Source organism: Phyllostomus hastatus, unplaced genomic scaffold (assembly GCF_019186645.2).
Source record: "Phyllostomus hastatus isolate PE091 unplaced genomic scaffold, TTU_PhHast_1.1 phas_contig_551, whole genome shotgun sequence".
Classification (NCBI taxonomy): Eukaryota; Metazoa; Chordata; class Mammalia; order Chiroptera; family Phyllostomidae; genus Phyllostomus; species Phyllostomus hastatus.
The window spans coordinates 5,905,425-5,933,162 of NW_025333909.1; the positions used below are offsets into that span (position 1 = coordinate 5,905,425).

The 27,738-nt window shown below is 40.4% G+C and overlaps 1 protein-coding gene across 2 annotated transcripts; it reads right to left on the bottom strand.

The window, feature by feature from the left end:
• Positions 1-304: 304 nt before the first annotated feature.
• On the bottom strand, positions 305-24,321 carry CYSLTR1 (cysteinyl leukotriene receptor 1). 2 transcript variants are annotated; one of them, XM_045847527.1, is made up of 3 exons: positions 23,864-24,321; positions 7,056-7,141; positions 305-2,810 (listed from the first exon to the last, which is right to left on the bottom strand). In XM_045847527.1, exon 3 carries the CDS (start codon positions 2,781-2,783, stop codon positions 1,770-1,772), a length of 1,014 nt encoding a protein of 337 aa, XP_045703483.1. In that variant the 5' UTR covers positions 2,784-2,810; positions 7,056-7,141; positions 23,864-24,321; the 3' UTR covers positions 305-1,769. The 2 variants fall into 2 exon arrangements, 1 of the variants encoding a protein (XP_045703483.1); XR_006786682.1 differs by lacking the exons at positions 305-2,810; positions 7,056-7,141 and adding an exon at positions 16,073-16,802.
• Positions 24,322-27,738: the final 3,417 nt, after the last annotated feature.

The window sequence follows — 27,738 nt, forward strand, 5'->3', positions numbered from 1 at the left end:
TTATTGAAGGTTAAAGGGGTTCAAATATATGGCTCCAAAAGATGATTTGACTTTGGGTGGTGGGCACACAATGCAATATACAGATGATGTATTATAGAAATGTACACTTGAAACCTGTATAATATCATTAACCAATGCCACCCCTATAAATTTAATTAAAAAGAAAAGTGGGCATCAGTTATTACTGTGTCTTTGAGGTCCTCTCTCCTTATGTTTTGAGTTTTTACCCAATGGATTTGCAACATTAGATATGAAATAGAAATAACATACCCATTTAGAAAGAAGTCCTCTTTTCATAACTTCACTTTTTTCCCCATTATCATTTATTTCCTCTGAAGTAATATGCCTTTTGAAACACAGAATTAAGGAACAGACCACAATTTGGTAGAAACTTGTACATGAAAATTATATTTCAGCAATAATCAAATTTTTGTTTGCTGTTTTAAGAACAAAGCTTTCACTGTGATATAAAAACCATTGTAAACATATCCTTGATATTCCTGTCAACATGCCAATAAAAAAGTAAAAAGTATAAAACACTAGTACAGCTTGTAATTCACTTCCACTCATAAATGTATATCACAGAGCAAAATTTCTTACATATCATTATACACATAAGCATAAATATAAGTATTCCTTAAAACAATTTATAATATCAACAATTTTTTCTTAAAAATCTATTTTAGAACATTTTGATCCCAGTAATGAGCATGTAGAAATGTAGACCCATTTTCATTACATTTTTAACTACTTCTGTTCAAAGATAGAAATGCCAGTTGTCTGGTTTCTTGAGGAAGGTCTGTGTGTCATATAGGGGGAGAATTCCCTATAAGAACCTCAGTGATGAACAAAAGTGTCACCATTGTCTTTTAGGGGTTGGGAGTCAGGAGCAGAAGACATTTGGACACTAACTGGTCTTTGACCAGGTTTATCTCCCTTAGTTTGCAGACTATACATTGCATGGGGCCTTTTAAGGGCCATTTGGCTGACTACCAGGCTTTTCTAGCATTTGTATGTTCTGTTGGGAGAAATGGCCCTACTTGGCCTCGTCAGTCAATGCTACAAAGGAAGAAGGCGGCAGTACAGTTTATGTAGCTCCTGGGTCATTCCAGTTGTCATCTGATGCCATGCATGCAGAAGGACATGTTAGTATGGTCGAAAACTGTTTGTTAATTTTACATCTGAAAAGGCTAGTTCTTGTCCTTTGTAAAGCTTTCAGTTGAGGGGAAATTCTTGATCTTGTACCCATTTTTTTAAGTGCCAATACATGAGTATTCTTCACCTCGTGACAAATGATCAAATTTATAATTTAGTTAATAGTTATGGGATGAAAATTTTTAAAAAGATTTTATTTATTTTATTTTTAGAGAGAGAGGAAGGAAAGGAGAAAGGGAAGGTGAGAAACATCAATGTGTGGTTTCCTCCCGCATGCCCCCCGCTGGAGACCTGGCTTGCAACTGAGTCATGTGCTCTGACTGGGAATCGAACCTGTGGCCCTTTGCTTCACAGGCCCGTGCTCAACCCACTGGGCTATCAGCCAGATGATTTAGTTAATAGTTGTGGATGGAAATTTTAACACTTAAAAACACTTTTAGGGCCTATCATAATGTGGATGCATGAATGAGATAAATTTATAGGCATGCATCTAGTTAAGTATTTGTAAATTATTAGTGGAAGTCGTCATGTTTATTATAATTATTTGAGAAAATACTTGCTCAGGAAACTATATTTCATTGATTTGCGTCAGAGATGGGTTTACACTATTCTTTTCATATTTCATCGTCTTTTTCCGGCAATGAGACCTTCTTCTTGGGTACATAAGTCATGCTGGACAGAGAATGCTTTCTAAATGTAGACAGCCTTCTCCTAAAGTTCCCCCCTGAAAAGAAATACAGGAGAGGGTCAAAACAACAATTCGATGCAGCCAGAGACAAAGTTATGACCACTGACTTTTGCATTCTAAGAACAGAATCACAAGGTTTAGTTTCATTGTACAAAAAATGAAGGTGAATGGTACGTTGAATATGATATGGCATGAAGCTGATCAAAAAGGCAGCGGTCACGACTATAATCATTCCTACAGCCTTTTTGCGACTTGGTAGATTTTTCTGCATGGAATTTTTTAGCAAAGTCATAATGATCATTGTGTAACAGACAATTATAATAGTAAAAGGAACGAGAAACCCAACAAACAGCGCCACATAATGCAAGATGAAAATGTGATTCTTAGTTTGATGGTCCTGTGGAGGCTCAAAGCACTTGGTATTGTTTTTCTCATCTTTGTAACTTTTGGACATTAGAAATGGAGAACTGGTCAAAATCACAAAAACCCAAATGCTAGCACACACAAATCTGGCTTTTTTCTCTGTCACCAAATTAATATTCTTGACTGGGAAAACAATAGCAATGCACCGGAAAAAGCTCATGGCGGTCATGAAGAAGATGCTGCAATAGAGGTTGACATACAAGGCATAGGTGCTGAGGCGACACAAAAAGTCTCCAAAGAACCACATGCCTTTGTGAACATAATAGACCACGCGGAGAGGCAGTGTACATACGCAGAGTAGATCTGATACCGCTAGGTTAATCATGTATATTTGGAAGGCTGACTTCTCATGATACGTTCTTATGAGGACACAGAGCACAAAGCCGTTGCCAAAGAAGCCCACAACGGAGATCATAGAGTAAATGGTGGAGTACACTTGATTGCGGAAGTCTTCGATAGAGCCATTGCACGTGTTATTGCTGGCCGAGGATGCTGTCAGGTTTCCAGCTCCATCCATGTTTTTCTAGGAATGTCTGCTCGGTGCCTACAATACATAGACGCACGTATTTATAAAAGGCTTATCAATTTTTACCAGACCATAAATAACAGGAAGTACTAAGGTTTCACTTTATAGTGTCACTCTGTATGCACTTTGACCATGGCAGGAAGCAAGGGCTGGGGGACAATGAGGAGGGATTCAGCTGCACCTTGTCCCCAGGAGAAGCACTCTTTCATCTTCCCTATTCTCCCCATGTTTGCCTGATGGACTTCCCCTTAATCTCCAAGACCTAGGTACAACAGCTCTGCTTTATTTTAAGTATTATTACTCCAATACTCATCTGTCAATCTTCACTGTGAGTTATTCAATTAGAGAAAAGTTCTAAGGAAAGTATAGTTTCATAAATATGCATCTATGTGTCTATTATCTATTTATCTATCTATCATCTATCAATGTATCTATTTATCTATCATCTATTTATTGGAAGAGCACTGAATTCTTTTGGAAAAGATAATCTGGGTGAAAATGCAGGGTTCTATCAAGAAGAGAGCTTAGTGGGTAACATCTGCTGGGTGATGCTTCTACCCAGGAAAAGTAATTGGAATTGTTGTTAAGAGAACTCCCCTGGGGGATAATCTTAATCTATAATGTGGTTGACTCTGACCACCAAGGCGGGAGACATTTCGGAAGCCATGCCGTTATTTTAATGAGGAAAATACTTGCGTAGAGGTGAAATGCACTTCTAAAATCTATACCATAACTTAAGTCTCTGAGGAAAGGTGCAGTATAACTCATTGGAATATACCCTATTTTGCTGTGTATATTGCACACCCATGTTTTTGGCCCAAACTTTCAGGAAAAAATGTCTTTCGTTGTAACTTTTATTTCAATTTTTACTTATTTACATTTAGATACTTGTTTTTTTTTGTATTATAAAGAAATGTTAGCATTGAACATATTACGGCACAAGAAATTTTATGCAACAAATAATTCTAAAACACAAGAACAGACACAAGGTATTTCAGGTACTACCCATGTGTAATACACATCCTGATTTTTACCTAAAAATGTGGGCAAAAAAGTGTGCATTATACCCAGCAAAATGCGGTACTTTGTGAGTATATTGTTGTTGCTGTTCATCTTTGTTCTGTTAGACTCACACTCAAAACCTTCCTGTTGGACAATACATGATCATTTCTTATAGCAGGAATTTGTTACTTAATCTGGTTTAGCTCAACCATATCAGGACAGTTAATCAGGGCAATCAATAAGCTCTGATCAGATAAAAATGGGGATAAGATAGTGTGGAAGGAGTGATTTCTTTACTGTTCTTCCAGATTCTTTTATTCTTTGGGAAGAGGGGAGCAACTCATCAATATATAATATGGTGGATAATGTTCGGTTGAAGTCTAATTCATTGGCCTTTTACAAAGCTTTTGCTCCGTGGTAAGAGAGGAGTTAGAGTTTGTAAGCTGAGAGGACCGCTTGCGCATGCAAGAACTGCCAGCAATGGAGGAGACTGATCTCGTGTCTGCATCAGGGACACAGAAACAGACAGCTATGGTAGGGGTTGTAGGTGGGATAAAACTTCAGGCTTACTACTGCTAGCAATTATATTTGCTGCAAAGATGTGTCAGCCATCTATCCATCCAGGCTAGTCCCATATTTCCTTTTCATTAAAAATGTTATTATGTTCACCAAGAACTGTTGGTATATGATAAAACATTGAAGATGAATCATCCTGAGGGTGGATATCATAAGACAATGGAGAGAAATGAGTTCACTATTCCCAACCTCTGCCTTATTTCTCAGTTTGCTTTCTAGTTACCTATCTCTTTCACCATTTGTTGTCTGAAGTCTGGTGTGATCGTGAAAGAAAGGGAAACTGCCTAAACATAATCGAGGCTTTTTTCATTAGCCTATTGGGTTTCCCCCCAAAAGAGCAGTGTTACGTTGTGAAGCACTAGATGGCGCTGTTGGGATTTTTGACAAAGCCTTTGTTTTAGGTACCTTGCTCACAGGATACTCAATAATTACCATCTCTCCTTCCCATCACCGTCGACCCTCACTATACCCTGCCATGAACTCTTTCCAGAATAATTTTCCATACATAATAGCTTCCAATTATGTCACGTCCTTGCTCTAAAACCTTCACTGATTCCTGAGTGCCTGCAGAATAAAATCCACATTCCTTGGCCCAATTAAGGCTTTTTACAGTTCGCTTGCAGCTAAACTTGCCTAGCTTCTTGTCTCACTTCTTCCTTTTGCACACCCTCAGATTCACTGGAACAACTATTCTACAGTTCCAGGGACATTTTCTACATGTTTTCCCCCCGCCTGTCTATCTTCATGGATTTCTTCTACTAGAAACGCTCTTTTCTCCGTCTATGTGCAAAAAACTGCTGTCCTTCAGCTTAAGTGACACTTTCTTGACCAAGGCTTTCCTCAGCGCCCCTCCAAAGTGACTTCTGTATTTTTCCTTCCTGAGGAACTTCAAATTTATCTTGCAGATCAGTGATTTGTATGCCTATATTATCTTCCTTCGCAGACTATCTATACGCTACATAGGAAGGCACCGCGTACAGGGCTAACACAGATGTACCTTGACTATAAGTGCTCAAAACATTCAATTGAGTGAATGAGGAAGTGAAAGATGGAACAAGTTTATGATTTGAAGTGATTCTCATTCGAAATCACTTACACTTATCTTTCCATTCTAATATAAATACTGGGTTGGCCAAAAAGTTCATTTTTTTTTTTCCATAAGATGGCTCTAGTGGCACTTAGTTGCCTGTAACTTCATTCGAAACAATTGTGTTAGATCGTACTGTGAGCGTACTGTCATATCAGCGTGCATTTAAAAAGCAATCAAAATTGGTGAACTTTTGGGTAGCTGTTTTAATACTGAAGATGGAAGAAAATGTGCAACATTTTCAGCATATGGTGCTTTATTATTTATTTATTATTTATTCATGAAAGGTAAAAATGCAGCTGAAACTAAAAAAAAAAGACATTCAGTTTATGGAGAAGGTGCTGTGACTGATCGAAGGTGTCAAAAGTGGTTTGTGAAGTTTCATGGTGGAGATTTCTTGCTGGACGATGCTCCATGGTCAGGTAGACCAGTTGAAGTTGATAGCGATCAAATCAAGACATTGACTGATTGAGAACAAGCAACATTCTACCACACAAGACAAAGCCAACATACTCAGAATATCCAAATCAGTAAGGTTTTTGGTGAAAATGAAACATGTGTCTTTTACTTTATAGAAAAAAACCTGAAAGGACTTTTTGGCCAACCCAAAGAAAAGCTTCCCAGCCTCAGGGCTTACAGTGGCTCTGTTAAGTACAGCTGCTTCCTAAAGTATTGAGGAAGGCCGTAAAATCATACAGAGTAATACAGAGTAATCATTTGTTTGTTAAATATTGTAAGTACATTTCAAATGCCCAGATTATTGAATGAACTATGCCGAATAAAACTGATAAAGAAATTAATAAAAAAACAAAGAAACAGATGATCTTTAGTCTCATTAATAAACTTTCCAGTTCTCACAGACCAAATTAAGATGTCCAAGTACTCTTTCCATTAAGGTTCAATTGTTTATAACTAAATCAAATTAGTGACTTATATTAGGTCATTAGAAAAGACTGTAAAACTCTCAAACAATAAGTCGTTAAGGGGTAGGCATCATTTACTCCATCCGAGCCGTTCATTTTACAGATGAGGGCTTTTTGCTGGGCTTAAATAGTATTTAGTTCATTTTTTGTGGCGTTACTCTGGTCCCCCAATAATGAGACCCATACTATATGGAGAAGGAGATGCCTAATACCCCGTTCCTACCTGAGAAGCTGCCCTGGCTGGTGTGACTCAGTGGATTGAGCACCAGCCTGTGAACCAAAGGGTCGCTGGTTCAATTCCCAGTCAGGGCACATGCCTGGGGTGCAGCCAGGTCCCCAGTTGGGGGTGTGCACAAGGCAACTGCACATTGATGTTTCTGTCCCTCTCTTTCTCCCTCCCTTCCCCTCTCTCTAGGTAAAATCTTAAGAAAAAAAAAGAAGCAGCTCACAGTGTTGTGGGGTCAGCAGTGATGGCTCAATAGGCTCAGTATGGAGAGGTTACAATACAGTATGGTCAGAGCTGTGTTAGCACACAAGAAAGAGGTTTTCAACTGATTAATATAAACAAGCAATAAACATAAATAAAATTAATTTTAGTGCAGATGATAAAGGGAGTTACTTTGAGAAGATACTTTGCAAGTCAAAAAAACAATCATTTAGAAAACGGAGCCATACCTCTTCGTTGCACTGTGGCACTTTTCACGAAGGGTTCTGCTTTGTGGTCAGTTCCTCTTATGATGTAATATCACGTAAAGCCTAAACTGAAATGATAAGATTGAAAAGGAAGTTAATGACATTAAAAGCAGTCCAGAAGGATCATGGGAGCTTAGCAGCCTTACACTCAGATCCAAGTGAGTGATGGGATATCTAAGCTCTACGGACAAATTTAGGACTCGTTGGAGTCTATGCTGCATTCTTTTATCCCCATTTACTTTGACATACCCAGGGGCAAAACTTGGAATACAGACCAAGGCTCACCACAGATGTTTGCTTCTGTGTGCGTATAGCTTCTGTATCTAAAGATGAACACAGTATTATAAAAATCTTCTTTGCTACGAAATCATGGTATTTTCCCTATTTTCTTTTCTAAACAGTTTTTAATAAAGTTAGAGGGGGAAATAATGTAGGAGTTCCCATCCAAGGGTCTAGGTTTCTAAGAAGAGTTAGAACATCAAAACCATGAAGTATATCGGTCTGGGATGGCTTAGGGACAGTTTTCCTTGAAGGAAGGATAACTTAGAGGACCTTGAACTCTTCTCCCTGAAAATTATTTAGATGACTAGTATACCTTTGGAGATCAATGACTTCATAGTTTGTACAGTGAACTTTTCACGAGTGTATGTCTCTTCTCTTCCATTAAACTGTATCATAAAGTCCAGGACTCACGGACATGGACCACGGTGTGGTGATTACTGGGGGAGGGGGGTGTAAGGGGACTAAATGGTAATGCAAAAAAATATATAATAAAAGATTAAAAAGATCCAACAAAGTATAATACCTCTTCAAGAAATGAGCAGAAGGGCTTAGAACAGCAGCAACCTGAACATTTTTTCTTCTAAATTTGCACTGCCCTACAGCACCTTTCATTCCTGTTTGCAAAGACCACAGAGGTTACCACTTTTCACTTATCTGTGCTCCTAAGTGACAATAAAATGAACATCTTCCTCCAGTTTATTCTTAGCAACTATAAACAGGCTGGGACTTTCCAAAGGAACTCTACTGAAAAAAAAAAAAAAAAAAGGAAACCAAGAGGAAAGTAAAGGAAATTAAAAAAAAAAAAAGGAACAGATAAGTTTTAAAGCTAGGAGCCTGAATCCACAACTACAATATTGGTGTTTGAGTCTACTGTGTACTCTTAATTATTTTTCAGATCTTCAATTTCTTTTTCCTCCCTGAACTTTCCCACCTTCTACAGGTAAGGAGTTGACATAGGTAACCTGTTCCTAGCAGTCTGGGTGAAGAATGGGTTGCAGGTGGAAAACAGAGTTGGCTTTTATATTTTGTTACTCAGGCAAATGAAAAAATCCTTTCCAATCCTGGACTTATGTAATTGCACTCATCTTCTCTGCGGAGAGAATTAACTTTGGCTCTTTGACAGTTTTGTGTTTAGACAAACTTAGATTCCTCCCTAGTGTGGGAAGAGAAACAAAGTTAATGAATTTCAAAGACCCAGCTATGAGAAGTTTAATCTTACCAGGCCAATATACTCATTAACCATTTCCGTGGTAGCTGTGCAATTACCATTTGGTGCACTCATTACATTGTCTGGGAGGGAACTGCAGTTGTTTCCTCCACTTTGAGACTCTGAGCTGTCTCCTGTGCTTCCTTTGGTAAGTTTGAACTTTGCACCTAGCAGGGACTTTATACTTTCATCCTTTTCTCTTTTTCCTGTTTGGCTTCCTTCAGGGCTCTTGTCTCTGACAATAGCCTCAGCAGGATTTGACTTCAATTACTTAATTCAGGAGTTATTCAAATCTTTTATTTGGAGAATATATATACATTCTCTTTCCATCAGTCCTTTTATTTGGATACACACACACACACACACTCTCTCTCTCTCTCTCTCTCTCTCTCTCTCTCTCTCTCTCTCTCTCACTCATTCACTCTCTTTCTATCAGCCTATAACCTCCGTTGAAGGTATAACCTGGTCAAGCTCCAGTGAATGAGGTAAATAAGAGAGCCCAGAGATAATCTAAAAATATAAGGTCCCACACCATCCTCTTTATTGTTGCTGCTTTAGAACTCCCTATGCACGGAAAGGGCTGTCGCGCTTTCTAAGTGTGGTTCAGGTAGAGCTGGTGATCTGTGGTGGCCTGAGGTGGTCCCCAGGCTGGTATTTTCTATGAAGTGAAGATAGTAGTCGTGCCTCTTTCTTCTGTGTTTCTAGTCAAATGAGAAGTCATTTCTGATCCTCTTAACCCCATGTAATATTTCTCTCCTTTGAAGTCTTGCAGTATTTTGTTTGTAGTTTTCTTGTTGATTTTCATTTCCTGTTTTAAGTCATAATCATCTCTGGAGTTATGAACTTCCCCATTCTGCCCACCTAGTCCCACTCAACTTAAAGGGCAATAATCAAGTCATGTTCGTTTTGTGTTTCATGCCTAGTACCATGCCTTTTAAATACTGGTTGACTTGAAGAATCACTTTTCTATGTTATTTTATTGATGTCTTATCAATATCAGAGGCAATCCTGGGAATCCTTGCCTAAAGAAAGACAGTGGGCATGGTGGAAAATTCACAGGACCGGTAAACTCGAGACCTGGATCATAACTCAGGCTGTAGTGGATGATTGCATGATCTTGACTAAATCACTTCCTCCCAATGTTCTCTCCACTTATCTGTAATTCAATAGGGTTGTGTTATATAATCTCTGAATTCCTGTGTAGTTTGCCATTCAGTAAACCTTTGAACATCAGGGTATGATTTTTCCCCCTTGAAATAGTCTTGATCTTAGGGGGAAGAAGAGCAAGCAGAGTAAGAGACCTATGGCTTCAGTGAAATGTAAACTTGTCCCACTTTCTAGGGCTCACGGGTCTTTCTCTTGGGCCTAATGCCTGTTGTTTTACAAGTTACAACATCTCTGCTTCTGGCAGTATAGTCACCACTCTTCAGATCTCGTAAGAGAGAAACTCATAAAGTCACCTTTGTCGGTTCCTTTTTATATCTCTTGTGTAAGATGCCCATCCTGCTAGGTCAGAAAAAAACAATCCATCCATCCACATCTTAGCTGATGCCTGTAATCTACTCTACAGAGTTTCCAATGGGCTTTGATTTCTTGTTAAAGTGACATTCTTTAGGACTGTCAGGCCCCAAATTGATCACTCTGTCATCTCAGATGGAAGGAGTATGATGAAGGCAAGAGGAAAGAAAAGAAAGGCCCTGGCACTCTGAGCCCTGAAGGCACTGGATACACTGCAGCTGGGGAAAGCAGCACAGAAGCTGGTGGGGGAGGGGGGATGGATTGGACTCCTTCCCAATTTCATCCCAGTTTCAGCTAAGTTTTACCCAATTTAATACCAATTCCTGACATTTTTCCTTTCCATTCTTCCTCATGAACACTACTCCTTCTTTAGTTCTGGCTCTCATTATCCCACACATAGATGACGTATAATAATACTCCTACTTCTCCCTTGAACCTTGTATTTTACTATATTGAACAGTTTCCAATTCCTGAAGATATCTGTCATGCGCTCTTATGTTCAGGCTCTTTTCTCTCAAAAGCACCTTGCAAAGCACTGCCAGACTAGTCATTTTTAGCTCTTGGTTTTGCCCTGGCTTTTTGTTGCTCAAGAGCTAACAAACGCCTGTGATTAAGCCCTAACCCTGTCTTTCGGGCAACCGTGTATACACACTAGCCCTACTTCCCTATCCAAACTTCCACGTCTTAGAGAAAAGTGTTAATGGCAGAGGCCACAGAAGGGTTACTCCATGTAGAAAGAAGAACTGCATGAGTGAGTACTAAGGAGAGTTTAGGGCTCTCAGGAAGAGAGCTTTGTAATAATCTGAGGCATCGTTTTGGACGTGCTGTTATCCCTAAGGTATACTGTAGAATGAAGGTGACAGCTTCATTACTGGAATAGGGCCTCTTAGGAGAACTTAGTTGAGGAACCAGACTACCCTGATATGCTAGTTTAGAATTTTGATTGTCTTCCCTTGAGTGTAGTATAGTGACTCACAGAAGTACGCTAATATCCTTCTCTTTAGATGAGTGATTTTGTCCTGAGGCTATGTCTTCTAGTACCAAAGTATAACTTCTTCTTATGTTATCTTGTCCTCATTTAAATGTACCCCTGGTTACCACCCCATGTATTCCTGCACTACTCTGGGCCCACCTCCAGCCTTGCCCCACCAGAATCATCTTTTGAATAATGAAACATAGATTTTGACCTCTTTGTTTATCCAGGCTTGTTGGGGACCGCCCTGCCTGGTCTCAGGAAGCTGTAACCCCCCCCCCCCCCCCGTGACTTAGGCTGAGTGAAAGACCTCTGGACCAGGAGCCACTAAGGAGACAAAACTTATTTCCCTGGCATGATCGGCAGTCAATGATGAGTAACAATTCTCTAAGAAAGAGAATGAATCTAAGACAGACACGATCATGTGGGAATGCCCTAAGGGGAGAGACTTAGGTCTGTGGATATGAAGGGGTGATGGACATCAACCCCTGCCCCCTCGGCTTTGTCAAAGCCTGAGTCTTTGTTCTTAGATGTGAGAAATCCAAGTCTCCTGGCTGCCTCTGTCTCCTGCCCTTCTCAGGCCTGCGGAAATTAGCAGGGGTGGTGCAGCCCAGACCAGAAACGGCGGACCCCTGGGTAATCAGGCCTGGGACATAGAATATGCAAGATCCTGTGAGATCTGTTTGCTGGAGGATGTTATTAGATTAGAATTTGAAGGCACAGACAGGAAACCAAAACTGCCCTTTGAGCCCTGTTAGATAAAACCCCAATCTCTGCCCAGAATGACAGCAGGGGTTCTGTCTGCACCTTTGTAAGTCAGCTACTTCTTTTGATATTTTCTGCCAGACTGTGAATCCACAAACTAAGTCTGTATGCTCAATAAAAATCTGCTTGGGAATAGATACGGGGTGCTCTCCACGAGAGAGAGTGGCCCTTCTGTCCCTATTCCCCCATAGGACCTGGTTGTCTCTGTATATGTTTTCTCTCATGTTTCGACGAGCATCCGCAACAGACATGGATACTGCTGGCCGGTATCCACCACACAGGCTAAACAAATCATAAACATTTTTGTTTCCTTAAAAGTAGGGTCTTGGAAAGTAGTGAAATACACCTAATATCTCTTAACAACCCTAATCAAGGGAGATGCCGGGGTCAAATTTGATCAGCAGGGTGAGAGATGGGAGTTTGTTTGCTTTCTAACAACTGGGCTCTAAAATGATTTTAGGAGATGACTTTTATTCTGGAAGTTGGCTCTAAGAAGATTGTGAGAAAATGTCAAAAAATGGATAAATAAGAGTATCTGTATTAGTCTAAATTTGGAGACTTTACCGATTTCACTTCGTTGGAGTAAAATAAATTACAAATATTTTTACTTAGGAAAAGGGATTCACTTATGTGGGCTATTAAAGGTGCAAGGAACCAAATTTGTCTGCATTAGAGGAGAGATATGCTTTCTATGAGGGGCAAGGAGATAAGTGAAAATGTACACTGAGCCTGCTTTGTTTTATAAGATACAGAAAGATAATGCAAAAATTCAAAATGAGAGGAAAAAACATGCTTTATTTTAAGGTCAGTTAGTGGTTTCAGAAAATGGCACTTTTCAAAAGGTAGATATGGTGTTGAGGGAGTGGCAGGAAATCTCTTCAGTTCTACAGATGTTTAAAACACTGAAAGTTCCACAGTGAGATTATAACCTTCTTTTAAATTTTATTTTTCACCTACAGTTTATACTCAGTGTTTTTCTGTATTGCTTTCAGGTGTATAGCATAGCAGTTGGACAGTCATATACTTACACAGTGATTGCCCCTGGTATTTCCAGTACCCACCTGGTACCCTGCATAGTTCCTACAACATTAGTGACTGTATTCCCCATGCTGTGCTTTGCATCCCGGGACTATTCTATAACTGCCAGTCTTACTTCTCAATCCCTTCACCTCTTTCACTCTGCCCCCCAACCCTCCCCAATCTGGCAACTGCTAGGCTGCTCTCTGTGTCTAGGAGTCTTTTAACTTTGCCCATTCATTTTGTTCTTTATGTTCTACATGTACGTGAAGTCATATGGTGTTGGTCTTTCTCTCACAGACATATTGCCTGACTCACTGTCCAGTGCTATTTTCATGATGCCATGTTATTACCTTATTTTTCATACCATAAAACACACCTAGGTTTTAGAGGAAAATGTGAAAAAAAATTTTGAAGCAAAAAATGTGGTAAAATAGTTAATAACATAAATAACACAGGCCACCACTCCCTCTAGCCAGGCAAGCCGCAATCGGACTATAAGACGCACCCCATTTCCTCCCAGACTGGGGGGGGATGCATCTTATAGTCCAAAAAATACCAGTAAGTTTCAGATTCTACAAGACCCGTCACTAAACACTGACATAAGACAAAGTCAGATACTGGCAAAAACCACGGCAGATGAACAAACTGTTATGTAGAGGACTGTGCAAAAGCCAAGAATTGGTGCATTTCTTTGTTCTTTCTTTAAGGAAGAGATGGGACTGCTGTTAACTGAGTATTAGAAACTATACCATTCTTTTTAATTTTCTTGTTTTTCTTCTGTTGAGTCTGTCTTTATCACATATGCCAAATTATTCATCTCAAAGCACAGTTGCGATCTTATCACTTCCCTTAAAAAGGTCTCCAGTGACCTATTAAGTTAAGCTCAAAAACATCTTTGAAGACTACAAAGGATTCTACCTTAACCTTATGGAGTTGCTTTCCATGGTTTGTGATTTAGTTCAACAATGTTCAGCAGCCTGGGTGTAGGAGAGAAAGAAATGCAAACCCTTAAATGGATATAAAGTGGGGTGGTCATAGAGCAAGTGTTATGGAAGGACAGTGGGGTACTGGAAGTTGAGAATGCTGCCTAAAGAATGGTTAAAAGTAAAACCATGAAGTAGTTTAGCAGCTTTGGAGAAAAGGGATGGACCCAGAGACTGGAAGATTCTTGGAGATTTAAGAACCTACAGTGTAGTGACATTAAGGGAATGAAAGAAGCAAAGGTCAGAGTGTGTACACTGGACGTGAAGATTTTCAGTTGTGTGCTGATAAATATGGTCCTAACTAAGTATAGCCATGGAATGAGTAACCAAAGTGGGACATGAGTGAGTGTTTTTCCAGAAAGATGATCAAGAGAATTTGAAGTCACTTTACTGGGTTGGTTTGTTTACTTGAAAGATGAAGTTACTAGGATTTGGGTTCAAAAGGAAGACTGCAAGCCAAATGCCCAAATACTGAGTGAATTATGGAAAAAGAACTATGAGGTCAACAGGTGATGACATTAATAAGGAGGATTAGAAGGCAGCACAGATGCATGACTTTTGTACGATGGCAGAAGGGTCATTGTTTAAAGTGGCACCAGGGAGCCAGGAGACAGACATCCAATTGATTCTCTAGGGCTCACACTGCATAGCATGTAGAAAAGTAAGCAGCTTCCTTTTTTGTGTATGTTAGTGAACATTTTTCCAAATTATGCTTGGCATTTGATATTATATTCGTGTATAGCACACGGTAAGATACTTATATAACTTACAAAGTGATCCCCCCTAAGTCTAGTATCCCCTTGACACCTTACATATTTAATCCCAGCATTATTGACTGTATTCCCTGTGCTGTACTTTACATCCCCAGGACTATTTCATAACAGCCAATCCATACTTCTTTTTTTTAGGGTCTTATTTATTTATTTTTAGAGAGGGGAGGAAGGAGGGAGAAAGAGAGGGAGAGAAACATTTTGATCAGTTGCCTCTTGCATGCCCCAAACTGCAGACCTGGCCTGCAGCCAAGGCATGTGCATTGACCGGGAACCAAACTGGTGACCTTTTGGTTCACAGGCTGATGTTCAATCCACTGAGCCATACCAGCCAGGGCACTGATTTGTACTTCTTGATCCCTTTACACTTTTCACTAACACCCAAATCCCCTCTCACCTGGCAACCATCAGTTTGTTATAAGCAGCTTACATTTGATGGGAGGGACAAAGTTTCTATTAAAGCAAAGAGGTAATGGGAGAATTATTTGAAGAGGTTTACGATGTTGTAGAACTTACTTATGATGGAAATAGGGGTCCAGAGATCAAAGTGAGGAAATAAAGGGTCAGTAGAAAGGTTAGACGTGGAAGGAAGACTTAGGAGGCAGGAAGTACAAGGTGTTCTCAGGATGTTAGGACCTTGGGAAGCAGTAGATCACAGAGGTCTGCAGCGGACCGGTTTGTTTCAGCCTGGCAACTGTGACTCAGCTCTGCATGGAAAACCTGCAGAAGCAAGGTGGTGGGCGGGAGCCAGACCTTCAAACTGAGTTTTCCCATGGGAATCAGGCCTAGAATGTGCATACCGACTGTTATGGCTTGCTCTTGCTAAAACTCCACCACCCTAGTGTAAAATAACAAATGTGTATCAACTATCTTCAAGGTAATTTCCAAAGCCTGTGTGAATTTTCCTAATGACAGAGCTCATCAGCTCACCGCCATTCCCCTCTGCATGTTATTTTCTCTTCCTTGATTAAATCTAAAATGTAGACAATAATATTCTGTGTAATAGATAATAAATCTTTCTCTGATGTCAGACCCAAGAAAAACAATAAAAGCCTGTCTAGGCAAGGGTCAGGGCGCTCTCCTCTTGAGAGAGTGGCCGAGGCACTCATAGGCTCTCTCTCCCCTTGAGAGAGTAGTCGTGCCGTTCCCTTTTTCTCCACAGGATTACTGTCGCCTGTGCATTTATTTTCTCTTTCAGCCACAACAAGGCGGAACTCTGCTGGCCAGAGTCTGCCACAGAGGTTGATGGTTTACAGAATTCGATTTTCAATTTTTATTTACTTGATGTTTCTACTTCTTTTGACTTTCTCTTAGAGTAATTTCTGTATTTGTCTAATATCTACTACTAAATTATATACTTTTAGAAGACAAAAACTAGATATAAATAATATGAATAGTTTCTGTAGAACCTAGCAAAACACATGACATTTGCCGCCTAATGAATGTGTTAAATCAGACTAACTCATTTCAAAATTGCTTTATTGAGGCACATTAGATTTTCCAGTTCATTTATTGTATTACTTTATTATTTTCCTTTGGTGTAATTTTGAAATAGTTAACAGGGTTGTTTCTTTCCTGGAACATCTTAACCAAAGCAAAAAAGTACAACTTTTCTGAGAGCTAAATTAAGCCTTTTGTTTCCCATCCAACTAAAATGGTGTGCAAGCCTGACAGCAGAAGTATGATTTCTAAATATGAAAGTGGTCTCATAGGTTCAACTAGATTCCTTGAGAAATGTGATGAAATCTTTTCTCCACGCTTTCCTCTTCCCATTTCACTCCCTCTTATCCGTCTCCATGTTTCCCCTAGAGTGTTTCACGTAGCAGGAACATCATGGATGCCTAGTGAAATTCTAGGCCATTCTCTTTTCTGAAAATATTATTGACCCATGCCAGTAAAATGTGCCCTCTGTTAATAACCCAAGAAGAGATGCCATTTGGAGCCAGAAGTGATCTTTGAGATACTGTTCCAGTGAATTTTTACATTTGAAAACGCTAAAACCTGGGGGTGATAGTAGAGTGGAGGTGACTTGCTCGAGAGCACATAGCTAGTAACAGGACTGAGATCGGAACCTAGGCACTATGGTCATCTGTCCAGTTCTGCTCCTGTACTGCTGCTGCAATACCAGGTCTTCCTCTTCCTCTTCTTCTTCTTCTTCTTCTTCTTCTTCTTCTTCTTCTTCTTCTTCTTCTTCTTCTTCTTCTTCTTCTTCTTTAAGATTTTATTTATTTATTTTTAGAGAAGCAAAGGGAGAGAGAGAGGGAGAGAAACATCAATGTCCGGTTCCTTATTGCGTGTCCCCTACTGGGGACCTGACCTGCAACCCAGGCATGTGCCCTGACTGGGAATCGAATTGGTGACCCTTTGGTTTGCTGGCAGACACTCAATCCACTGAGCCACACCAGCCAGGGTTAACAGCTCTTCTTTTTGATCTCCCTTGTCAAAGACAGATTTCTCAGATTTGTCAAAGGAATTGTCAGTGCACCCAAAATTGGTGACATGCAAATCTTTGGTGTTCAATGTTTTGCTTCTCTCTTTTCTCTCAAGAACTTATCAACTGCTATAATATAAAAAGATCATTTTCATGTGGATGATTCAAAATCTGTAGCTCAGCCACAAAATACTTGCCTGAACTTGATTTATTTTTTCAAGACTTTGTTTCTTAATTTTTAGAGAGAGGGGAAGGGAGGGAGAAAGACAGAGAAACATTGATCGATTGCCTCTGCATGGCCCTGGACCAGAAACTGAACCCACAACCCAGGCATTTGCCCTGACTGGGAATCAAACCCACAACCTTTCGCTTTGTGGGATGACCCCCAACCCACTAAACCACATGAGTCAGGGTTCACCTGAACTTTAGTCTCTCATTTTCAGCTGCCTGTCAGATTGCTTTTCTTGGATCACATGCCTTGTTCTCAGTTTCAAATACTTACTGACAAATATACATTTTTCCCTCCAAAATCAACTTGTCCAACTGGTTTTTCTTTTCTTTTTTTTTAATGGACGTGAATAATCTTCTAGTCATTCAGGCACAGAACCTGAGAGTCATATTTTATGCCACTCCATCCTAACCTCATCCTTCATGTGTACATTCCAAGTTTTGTTCAGTCTTTTATTACAGAGTCTTCTGATTCTCTCTCTTCCACCAACTTAGTTCAGCATTCTTATCTCATCATGCCTTGGCTAGCTGAAGATACTTGAACTATGCATCCTCTTTCACCCTTACATATAAAGGTCAGAGAGGTGAACTTGGCACTTTTCCACTCATAATTCAAGATTCAAGTTGAAGTTATTCTCTACAAATGCCCCCTTGTTCATGGTTCTCTTATTTTTCACAGTGATGTAATAACTCTTTTAGCTTACACATCTGTCATACCCATTTAGATGGTGAGCCCATTAATGACAGTGAGTCTGCTTTATTAATTTTGGCTCTCTTCCTCTCCTATTGAGCAACTTCGGAAGAGTAACTCTGTATCATGAAATGCTTTTGAGTACTAGAGTATTTAACTTGCTGGGGTGGGGGTCTAAAGGGTTGAGGGCAGAGCATGCTTTTTGTGTGGAAATGTAGGCGTTATTGTGCAAGGGTCTAGATAATCATGTAAAGTGGAAGTGAAATGTGGACACCCCTAGAAGGGTAGGGTCTATTAACAAACTCCAAAAAATCAGAAAGAGCATGACTTGTGAATGGACACTTTATAAATCACTGGAGAAGAAAGAAACGCGGCTGGGAAGATGAATGTGCACATTTAGGATGAAAGAGGAGGCAAAGAGCTTAAAACAAACAAACCAAAGAAAGAAGATCAAAGTAGTCTGGTGAGGCTCAAGGAGAGTTGAAAAGTGGCCTCGGCCAGAGACTGATAGAAGCTAAAGACCCAAGGACATGTCTGACAATTGGCCTGGGTGAAACTGATAATGCTTGGTTTTGAATTCAGCCAACTGGAGAGACTGAAAGATCAAATCAGTATTTGGATGTAGTTTTATGAATCTATTAAGTTGAATGACTCCCCGCCCCCACCAAGGCTTCCTTTACCTTTCTAGTAAATGCTAGCTAGTATGCACCGGATGGTCTGCATGTGTTGGCTGAATGCCAGCAGGGGTGGGGTGATAAGGGCAAGCGCCAAAGCAAAAGAGGAAGTGGGGGAGCTTGCAACCCCGGGCTCAGCCTTCTAAGGCTGATACTTCTTCCACTTTTGCTAAGCAGTGGCAAGATGCAGGAAACGTAGTTTTCGTGAGAGTGCAGCCCAGTGGGGCCCTACTTTATTTGGACAACTCCCCAGTGCCCTTTTTCCTATTTTCCTTGTATCCTATTATTGTCAAATAAAAAAGTTAGTTGTGCTGTTCATCTCATAAAGCTGAGCTCAGGGAAGTGAGAGACTGAGGGACAATGTCCCCTCCAAGCCTTCTTGCTGTATAATGAATGAATAACATCGTAAGATGTTTAAAGTGATAATCTGATATATGTCTACCTTTGTGAAGGGTTTCTCTCCAAGTAAAGTACCTGGGACAATGTTTAATTAAATTTTTTGATGCAGCAGGTGTTTGTTGGGTGGATACATGAATGGAGAATCAGCAAATATGAGTATTCTGGAAACTAGAAAGCACTATACACATGTAAATTTGTATGGTTTTCTTTCCTGCTCGTACTAGGCTGAACTCACGTTCCACTTCCTGACACCAACTTTGACTGCCCCGTTCCCTGCTCGCATCTCTATTCTTTGAACTTGTATTTTGTTCATTGTCTGCACTTACATGCACCTTGTATTGTATCTTTTAAGTGTAGGAATGTTGTCTCTTTAAGTAGATTCATTGTCTGGGACAGAGAAAAGAAGTCCAGCCTTTTTATTTTCTTAAGCTCTGTGAATGCAATGCCTAGCCTATCACAATGGCTTCACCCATAGACAAATGGGCAATAGATATTAATAGAGTGATTGGATATGGATTGACTGGAGCAAAACCACACAACCTCCATGGGGTTTTAATCTCCAAACAACCAGGCTTGTACTAATGATCCCAATGTCTTTCCCTCCACATAACGAAAGATCTCAGGGAAAGGAGTAAAAAGATCTTCCCACCATTGCTGCAGCCTTATTATTACAATAAGTAGCCTTTTCACTTGCCATTTTCAGGGACATGCTTAGCAGCTTTCTCACTGTTAGAAACTACAGGGGGGTTGGTACGGCATTGCTGGCAGTTCTCAGATGTTTCTTCTCTAGTAGCTCATTCATCCCTTAGGGAAGGGAGAACATCAAACTCATCAAATCGGGCCAATCTGTTGTCAGTAGGAGTCCAAATACAGGAGAATGTCACAGTCCAAAAGGCACTTTGACTGTGTCATTCACAGGTAATTATGCAGTGTCCCCCTTGCATGGTACTGTGACACAAACATTTATCCTGTGTAATCAGAATAAAGTGATGTATGAGAACTGACTTGAGCCCTGGCTGGCGTAGCTCAGTGGATTGAGCGCGGGCTGCGAACCAAAGGGTCACCGGTTCAATTCCCAGTCAGGGCACATGCCTGCCTTGCAGGCCAGGTCCCCAGTGGGAGCCATGTGAGAGGCAACCATGCACTGATGTTTCTCTCCCTCTCTTTCTCCCTCCCTTCCCCTCTCTCTAAAAATAAATAAATAAAATCTTAAAAAAAAAAGAACTGACTTGAAGGGAAATGCAAGTCACAAAATGGCAATAGTGATCTTGAGGAGTACATGCATGTGTGTGGGAGTGCACAGTGGAAGAGAGTTTGATCCTTAGCCTGGGTGGTAGAAATGTGTAACAGACAGCTAACATACCTTTGAACTTATAAAGCACTACCTTCTTCCGGGGATACCTGTATAAGTCTCTGCCTTATTATCAGAAACTTGGAATCCCTGTAAGTTCTGCTCATAGCCAGCTCTGAGGACTGCCTCTAACTTCTTGGTATTTCGATGCCTTGATCTTGGAAGGAAAAGAATTATTCTCTTACAGGGGTGTCCAACTTTTTGGGCCAACTCTGGGCACACTGGAAGAAGAAGGGTTGTCTTGGGCCACACATTAAGTATATTGTGAAACATAATCACAAAAAAATTCTTATCATGTTTTCAGTAAATTTACAATCTTGTGTTGGGTTGCATTCACAGCCACCCGGGACTGCATGTGGCCTGCGGGCTGCGGGTTGGATACCCCTGTAGGAGATTGCTTTTGATTGAAGGTCCTCGTCTTAAACAAGAATTCAAATTTAAGTTAAATGGAAAGGGTAACCGATTTGGAATGAAAATAAGCTTTTAATATCTTCTGAGGCCTGAACTGCATAGGAGCTTTGACAGAGCATGTGTCAGAGATGCTGATGTGTTATTGTTAGCTTCCTTCCATGTACCGTGTTGAATCCATGACAACACCAAAACAGCCCTATGTAAAAACAGAGGCCATCAATGTCAAGTAGATGATAAATCACAAGAAGTTTTATATGTCAGACATCTCAAAATGTGATTCCAAACTAGATTTTTTTTCCTTTTTAGGGAAAAGTGGTTGGATGAAAAGAAAAGAAAGCCCACATATAAGGGGACATATAAGGGGACTATAAGTCTGGACCTCGGCTCCATTTCCTTTTCCATTCTCCATGCTGCTTACGTAAGAATAACTTAGCATTTATTGAATGCTCATGGTGTGGATGAAGCCCTGTGCTAGTTCTTGTAGAGAAGGGGGGATTTAAAAAGAAGAAGTAACCTGATACCTTCCCTCAAGATGCTTGCTATCTTTTGAGAAGAATTGTATTTCTGTGGCTCTTATTTGTTAGGACCGTCCTCTTCCTCTGGCCTGAAAATGTAGGCACTGCACAAATTTCAGTTATTGGCCCATGTTTTAGATTTACTGAATTTAACTTTTAAATGTAGTTGAGCCATTTATATGATCTTGGCAATCAATCACACTTCCCAGATGTAACTGTGGCCTGCACCTCTTCTCCATCATTCACATTTGGGGTCATTCCTTCCAACCAGTCATAAGACATTGCTTTTTGGAACTGGCTGGTGTGGCTTAGTGGGTTGAGTGCCAGCCTGCAAACTGAAAGGCCGGTTTGATTCCCAGCCAGGGCACAAGCCTAGGTTGTGGGCCAGGTCCCCAGTTGGGGGAGCGTGAGTGGCAACCACACATGGGTATTTCTCTCCCTGTCTTTCTTCTTCCCTTCCTCCTCTAAAAATAAATAAATAAAATCTTTAAAATCTATCTACTCTCAGAGATACTCACTTCAGGTGGGTTACCCTATCAATAAATAAACAAAGACGTTGCTTCTTGGAAATTTTGCCATCTCCTCAAACTCAATAGGTCCAAGCAGAACTAATCATATCCTACAATTCCCATTTCTGCCCTCGAATTACCTATTCCTAGGAATAGTAGTAGCACCACTGCCCAGATCCCACAGGTTCCAAATTTCAGAGATGTCTCTGGCTTCTTTCCTATGCTGCCTGTATCTAATCCCTCACCAATTTCCCTCTATGATTCCTTATGGATGTCTCTTGGGTTCCTCGATGGTCCACTTCCACTGCCATCCACCTAATCTAGAGCCTCGTTATATTCTGCTCTGTTAGTGTTCTCTCATCTCCAGTTCTCTCCAGGCATAGTCAAGTTATGAAACTCATCTCCTCAAAATATTTTTTATCACCTATTCCAAGTTTGCTAATGAGATTTCCCATTAAAAAGTACCTGGAATTAAAGGTCGAATAAGCTTGTCTTACATTTCTATCCAGATTCATTTTCTGTGATTCCTCAACTCAATCCCTTCATGTAGCCCGATCAGGCACCTTGGTGTGTCCTGCAGGGCCACGTGTAAATTCCCCAAGCCTAGGGCCTGCAGCTTACCTTGCTTGGTGCCACAGACTGTACTGTGCTTAGTCAACACTTATTTAACTAGATTACAATGTATTTGACAAATTGTAATAAGAACATAAGACATAGCCAAATAGGTCAGACTAGTGATCCACACATCTATGTTATCTGAACAGTTGTGATACTTACCCTTCATGCCATTAGCTTCACAAGGTTGGATATGCACCTTAAGGATCATTCCCTTTAACCCCTTAATCCCAATGATATAGCAAAGGCAAATTGATAATTTCCTGTACCATGGAAAACTCTTGATTTTTGTAGCAGATAAGTAGTTCTTCAACACGTCAAAAGTTTGATTAAAGATAGCAGGGAAAAGGTAGTAGAAAATGAAATTGATAGTTCCAGGTTAGAAAGACAGAAATACTGGATTCTAGCTGAGACTCAGTCTGCAAACTTTCATTAGCTTACCATTTTTGGGGGGTTCACGGCTCCTAGCCTGATTGATCTTCTTTGCAGGAACTCATGGGCATGCAGTGCAGTCCCAAGTCCAGGTTTAGTTACATTTAGTTTTAAATAATCACCTCATACATATATGGTATCATGGCCCCTCTCTAGATTTCAAAACAACTAGAGCAATTCGGGGCAGAGAGTTGCATTCAAAAGTCAAGTGTTTTCCTTTTTTTTTTAGCTACAAATGGAACCCACTAAGCCATTTGTTTACTCTTAAAAAGAGCTTTTTGCTGTCCAGTATAAAGAATGGTCCTGGCCAATGATTTTGATTGGAATGTATGGAGTGCTGGCACTGTGTAAACCCACTCTGTATCATATATGTCTTAAGATGCTAACCAGATCATGCAATTTCCTTATATTCATTTATAGTGTTGAGAGCTTTCTATTTTCAGTCCGTAGTGCCAATTTGCCAGTTTCTAGTTGTGTGGTATGTTTCCAGAATATTTCTTCACTTCTCTGAGTCCCTTTCCTTATTTGCAAAACAGGGATCGTAAAGCTTACCCTTTCTAAATAGCATGATATTGACAGGTTCAAGTTAGGTAATGAAGGGGAAACTACCTTGTGAAAATACCAGATAATTCTCTACTTTTTTTCCCCCTTTAGCTGTCACTATATATTTCTTTCAACATTGAAGGAAACTGCCACTACAGATTAGAGAAACTCCATGAAGTCCTTAAAATAGGATTTGAAAATACACCTTAACATTTTTGACTTAATTGCAAAGCTGCTGGAGGCTTGGGGAGTGTCCCCTCTGTATTTTGCAGCATTGAGCCCCTACCTAGCAGAAGCACTGAGCAACACTTGTTGACAGACTGATTAGATTATCACATTTCTGACCAATACATAAAGCAGTCCAATTGAAAGCACGTAGGACAGATCCCCAAGCTACCAGGAATTTGCTAAAATCAGCAAAATTTTACTACATACGGTTCTGGTCCTTGCATGGAAACATTGAATCTCCTTACCTGCACAGTTCAAGGCTGACACTTTAGGGTCCTTTTGCTTTTGTTCTCAGAAGCAAACTCCAAGTCTTCAGTAAATCCAATGTACCTGTTTCTTGCACAGCTAAGCCGTCATTGGTGATCTGCACAGTGGATCTAAATAATCTGCAGGACCCTGAGAGTGTACTTCATTCACAGGGCGCCTGCTCTTCAGGCAAGCTTCTTTGAAAAGATGGGCTGCTGCTGTCTTTGAAGAGCGGAGGGGGCAGGGCACATGCTAGTCAATGTATACAGATCCTTCTTCCTCTTTCAGATTGGTCTTCAAACTGTTTAAAGCATGGGTGAGTTTGGCTCCTCTGGTGCCAAATGAGGGAGGGGTAGGGTGAGGGAGGGTGGAAGGATAGGAACTGGGGACTTGGAGGTTATTGTGTGCTTTTATCCCTAGCACCAGCAACAGAGTCCTCAGGAAATCACACAGCTGCTCTGAGATGGGAAGCAGGAAGGAATGTACTCTGTCCAACGTAGTTCTCTCTGATTTTTATGACCGGGCGGCGGCGGGGCGGGGGGGGGGGTGGTTAGACTATTTGTAGGCAGAGAAAGAAGATAGACTGATCTAACTGCTATTATGTGAAACTTGATTTTAGGCAAGATACATTCTTTCTCTCCCCCCATTATAATACTTGTGATGCCATCCACATTCTAAAAAGGCTTTTCCTTTCTGGTGGTTTATTTCCTGGAAAATAATTGCCTTAGTTTGAGCTTGGTTTTCTGAAACTCCCACAACAGAATTGCCTCCACAGAATTAAAAGTGGGTTGCCTTCTGTCACACTGAGAATGATCTGGAATGACTGGGCTTGTTGTCAGCAGACCTGGGTCAAGAATTTGGAAGCCAGGTTAATGATGCTCTTGACCTTTGGGTAGACTCTGGGGTGTTGAACTATGGGATGCTCTCCCTGGCTTCTGGAGAATAGGGACGTGACACTCTGCTGTGTGCTTATTTGAGCTTGGAATAGCATCTTGAGGTCATGAACCAAACGGAGAGGCCCTGATGTGAGTTGGTTACATCAGTTATATTGAATTATAGTATATAAGATGGTCTATGGAGGGATAGACATATTTATGTTTGTTTTAACACGTTAAAAACTGGCCCAATAACTACTAACTAATTTCGTTGTACTCAGTACAATGTGAACCCAGCAACATCTCTGTGGCCTGCTGCCTGCTGGGGGGATGAACCCATGTACTCAGATTCCACATCTGTGGGTACCAGAATGAGCTCACGGCCAACCTGGAGCCAGGGCTCTAAGGTTTTGGAAATATTCATCTTTGTTCATAGAATTCATTGTCATGGTAGTAGTTGGGGGGAAGGGCCAACAAACCAAATTAAAGGGGGAGATAACATTTGGACCCAAGACCAGACACTTTAATCATCCATGGAGAGCTTTACTAACTACAGGGACATTATAACTTAGATTTCTTCAGCTGTAGCTGGATTCCCAGGCCTCTAGGGGAAGTTCATATGGGAGATAAAGGGTGAGCTGTTCCTTCTTCTTCAGTCTGGACTGTTAGCCATCTTGAGGTATGGTGGAAGCGTAGTTCATATTCATGTAAGGCAAAAAAAAGGAGAAAGGGGCTAGATCCTTGACTTTCAAGATGGCACCACAACAGCTATGGCAGAGACGGGATGCTCTGTGTTGCTTCTGTGTCGTCCCCTGCTCTCTTCCTTCCTTGGTTGCTTCTCTGCTTTCTGGGTGATGGGAAGGGCATAACTCCACCCATCCCCAGGCATCAGATTTTGCTGTGCTTCATGTACACATTTTTGCCCAAATTTTTGAGGGAAAACTAAGGATGCGCATTATACATGGATAGTACTAATTCTGTATCTCCAGAAATGTTTTTAATTCTTTTATTTATGCTTATGCATTAAAAGTGTAACTCTGGAAAGCAATAATGATATCCATATGCAAAATAATACCCTTGCATCTGATAGTTGGTTTGGTTTCTAAATAAAAGTAAATAAAATATTGAATTAAAAATTAAAACGAAAGATTTTTTCCCTGGAGGTTTGTGCCACAAATGTAGGTGCGCTTTAGACATTGCAAAATATGGTAGGTCTTTGCCTTGTACAGTTGTATCAATTTCTACCATGTTTACTATAATTGACAGCAGATTTTAAAACATCTCCTTTCCTTACCTTTCTGTCCTTTTCTTTTTTTTTTGCACATCTTCATTACATACTTATCTTCACATTTCCTGTTATTTCAGGAAATGGTGACATGTCCAGACTGATACCTATCTGCTGCCATCTCTCTACTCTTTCTCATTTTCTCAGACTCTTTCAGATATTCCTTTATTATTGCGGTAGAGAGTACCAGGCAGGGTAATGGTGATGGAGGGGGCAATAATATGTAATTCAATGGGGATTCTTTCTTAGTGAAGTATGATTTGTTCTTTTTAAAAATTTTTATTGTTTAAAAAAATTTATTGCTGTTCAATTATACTTGCCCTCATTTCCCCCCACATTACTCTCTGTGCCCTGCTCACCCCGACTTCCCACATTCAATCCTCCCACCCCGTTATCTTTGTCTCTGGGTCCATTATACATGCTCCTTGACTTGACCCTTCCCTTTCTTTCCCCTAGTATCCCACTCCCACCACCCCAACACCCTGGTCACTGTCAGTTTATTCTTTATTTCCACGTTTCTGGTTATATCTTGCTCGCTTGTTTGTTTTGTTGATTAGATTCTACTTATAGGTGAGATTATATGGTCTTTGTCTTTCTCTGACTGGTTTATTTCACTTAGCATAATGCTCTCCAGTTTCATCCATGCTGTTGCAAAGGGTAAGAGTTCCTTTGTTTCTGCTGTGTAGAATCCCACTGTGTAAATGTACCACAGTTTTTTGATCCACTCCTTTACTGATGGGCACCTAGGTTGCTTCCAGCACTTGGCTATTGTAAATTGTGCTGCTATGAACATTGGGGTGCATAGGTTCTTTTGATTGGTGTTTCAGGGCTCTAAGGAAATAATCCCAGCAGTGGAATTGCCAGGTAAAAAGGCAGTTCCATTTTTAATTTTCTGAGGAAATTCCATACTGTTTTCCACAGTGGTTGCACCACTCTGCATTCTCACCAACAGTGCACTAAGGTTCCCTTTTCCCCACACGTTGCCAGAATTTGTTGTTTGTTGATTTGTTTATGAGGGCCATTCTGATAGGTGTGAGGTGATATCTCATTGTGGTTTTAATCTGCATCTCTCTGATGGCTAGTGATGCTGAGCATCCTTTCACATGTCTATGGGCCCTCTGTATGTCCTCCTTGGAGAAGTGTCTGCTCAGGTGCTTTGCCCATTTTTTAATTGTATTGTTTGTCTTCCTGGTATGGACTCATGTGAGTTCTTTTTATATATTTTGAACATCAAACCCTTGTCCAAGATATCATTGCAAATATATTTTACCATACAGTTGGTTCATTTTCATTTTGCTGATGTTTTCTTTAGCTGTGCAGAAGTCTTTTAATTTGATGAAGTCCCATTTGTTTATTCTTTCCTTTATGTCCCTTGCTTTAGGGGACATATCTGTGAAAATATTGCTGCATGGAATGTCTGAGATTTTCCTGCCTATGCTCTCCTCTAGGACTTTTATGGTGTTATGACCTATACTTAAGTCTTTTATCCATCTTGAGTTTATTTTTGTGTATCGTGGAAGTTGGTGGTCAGGTTTCATTTTTTTGCATGTAGTTGTCCAGGTCTCTTTATGCCATTTGTTGAAGAGGCTATTTTTACTCCATTTTGTCGTCCTACCTCCTTTGTCAAATATTAATTGACTATAGAGACTTGGGTTTATTTCTTGGCTCTCTGTTCTGTTCCATTGATCAATGTGTCTGTTCTTATGCCTGTACC

What these genes read in the sequence shown, in the direction of transcription:
- CYSLTR1 (XM_045847527.1), bottom strand. Translation starts at nt 2,783, where the DNA reads ATGGATGGAGCTGGAAACCTGACAGCATCCTCGGCCAGCAATAACACG.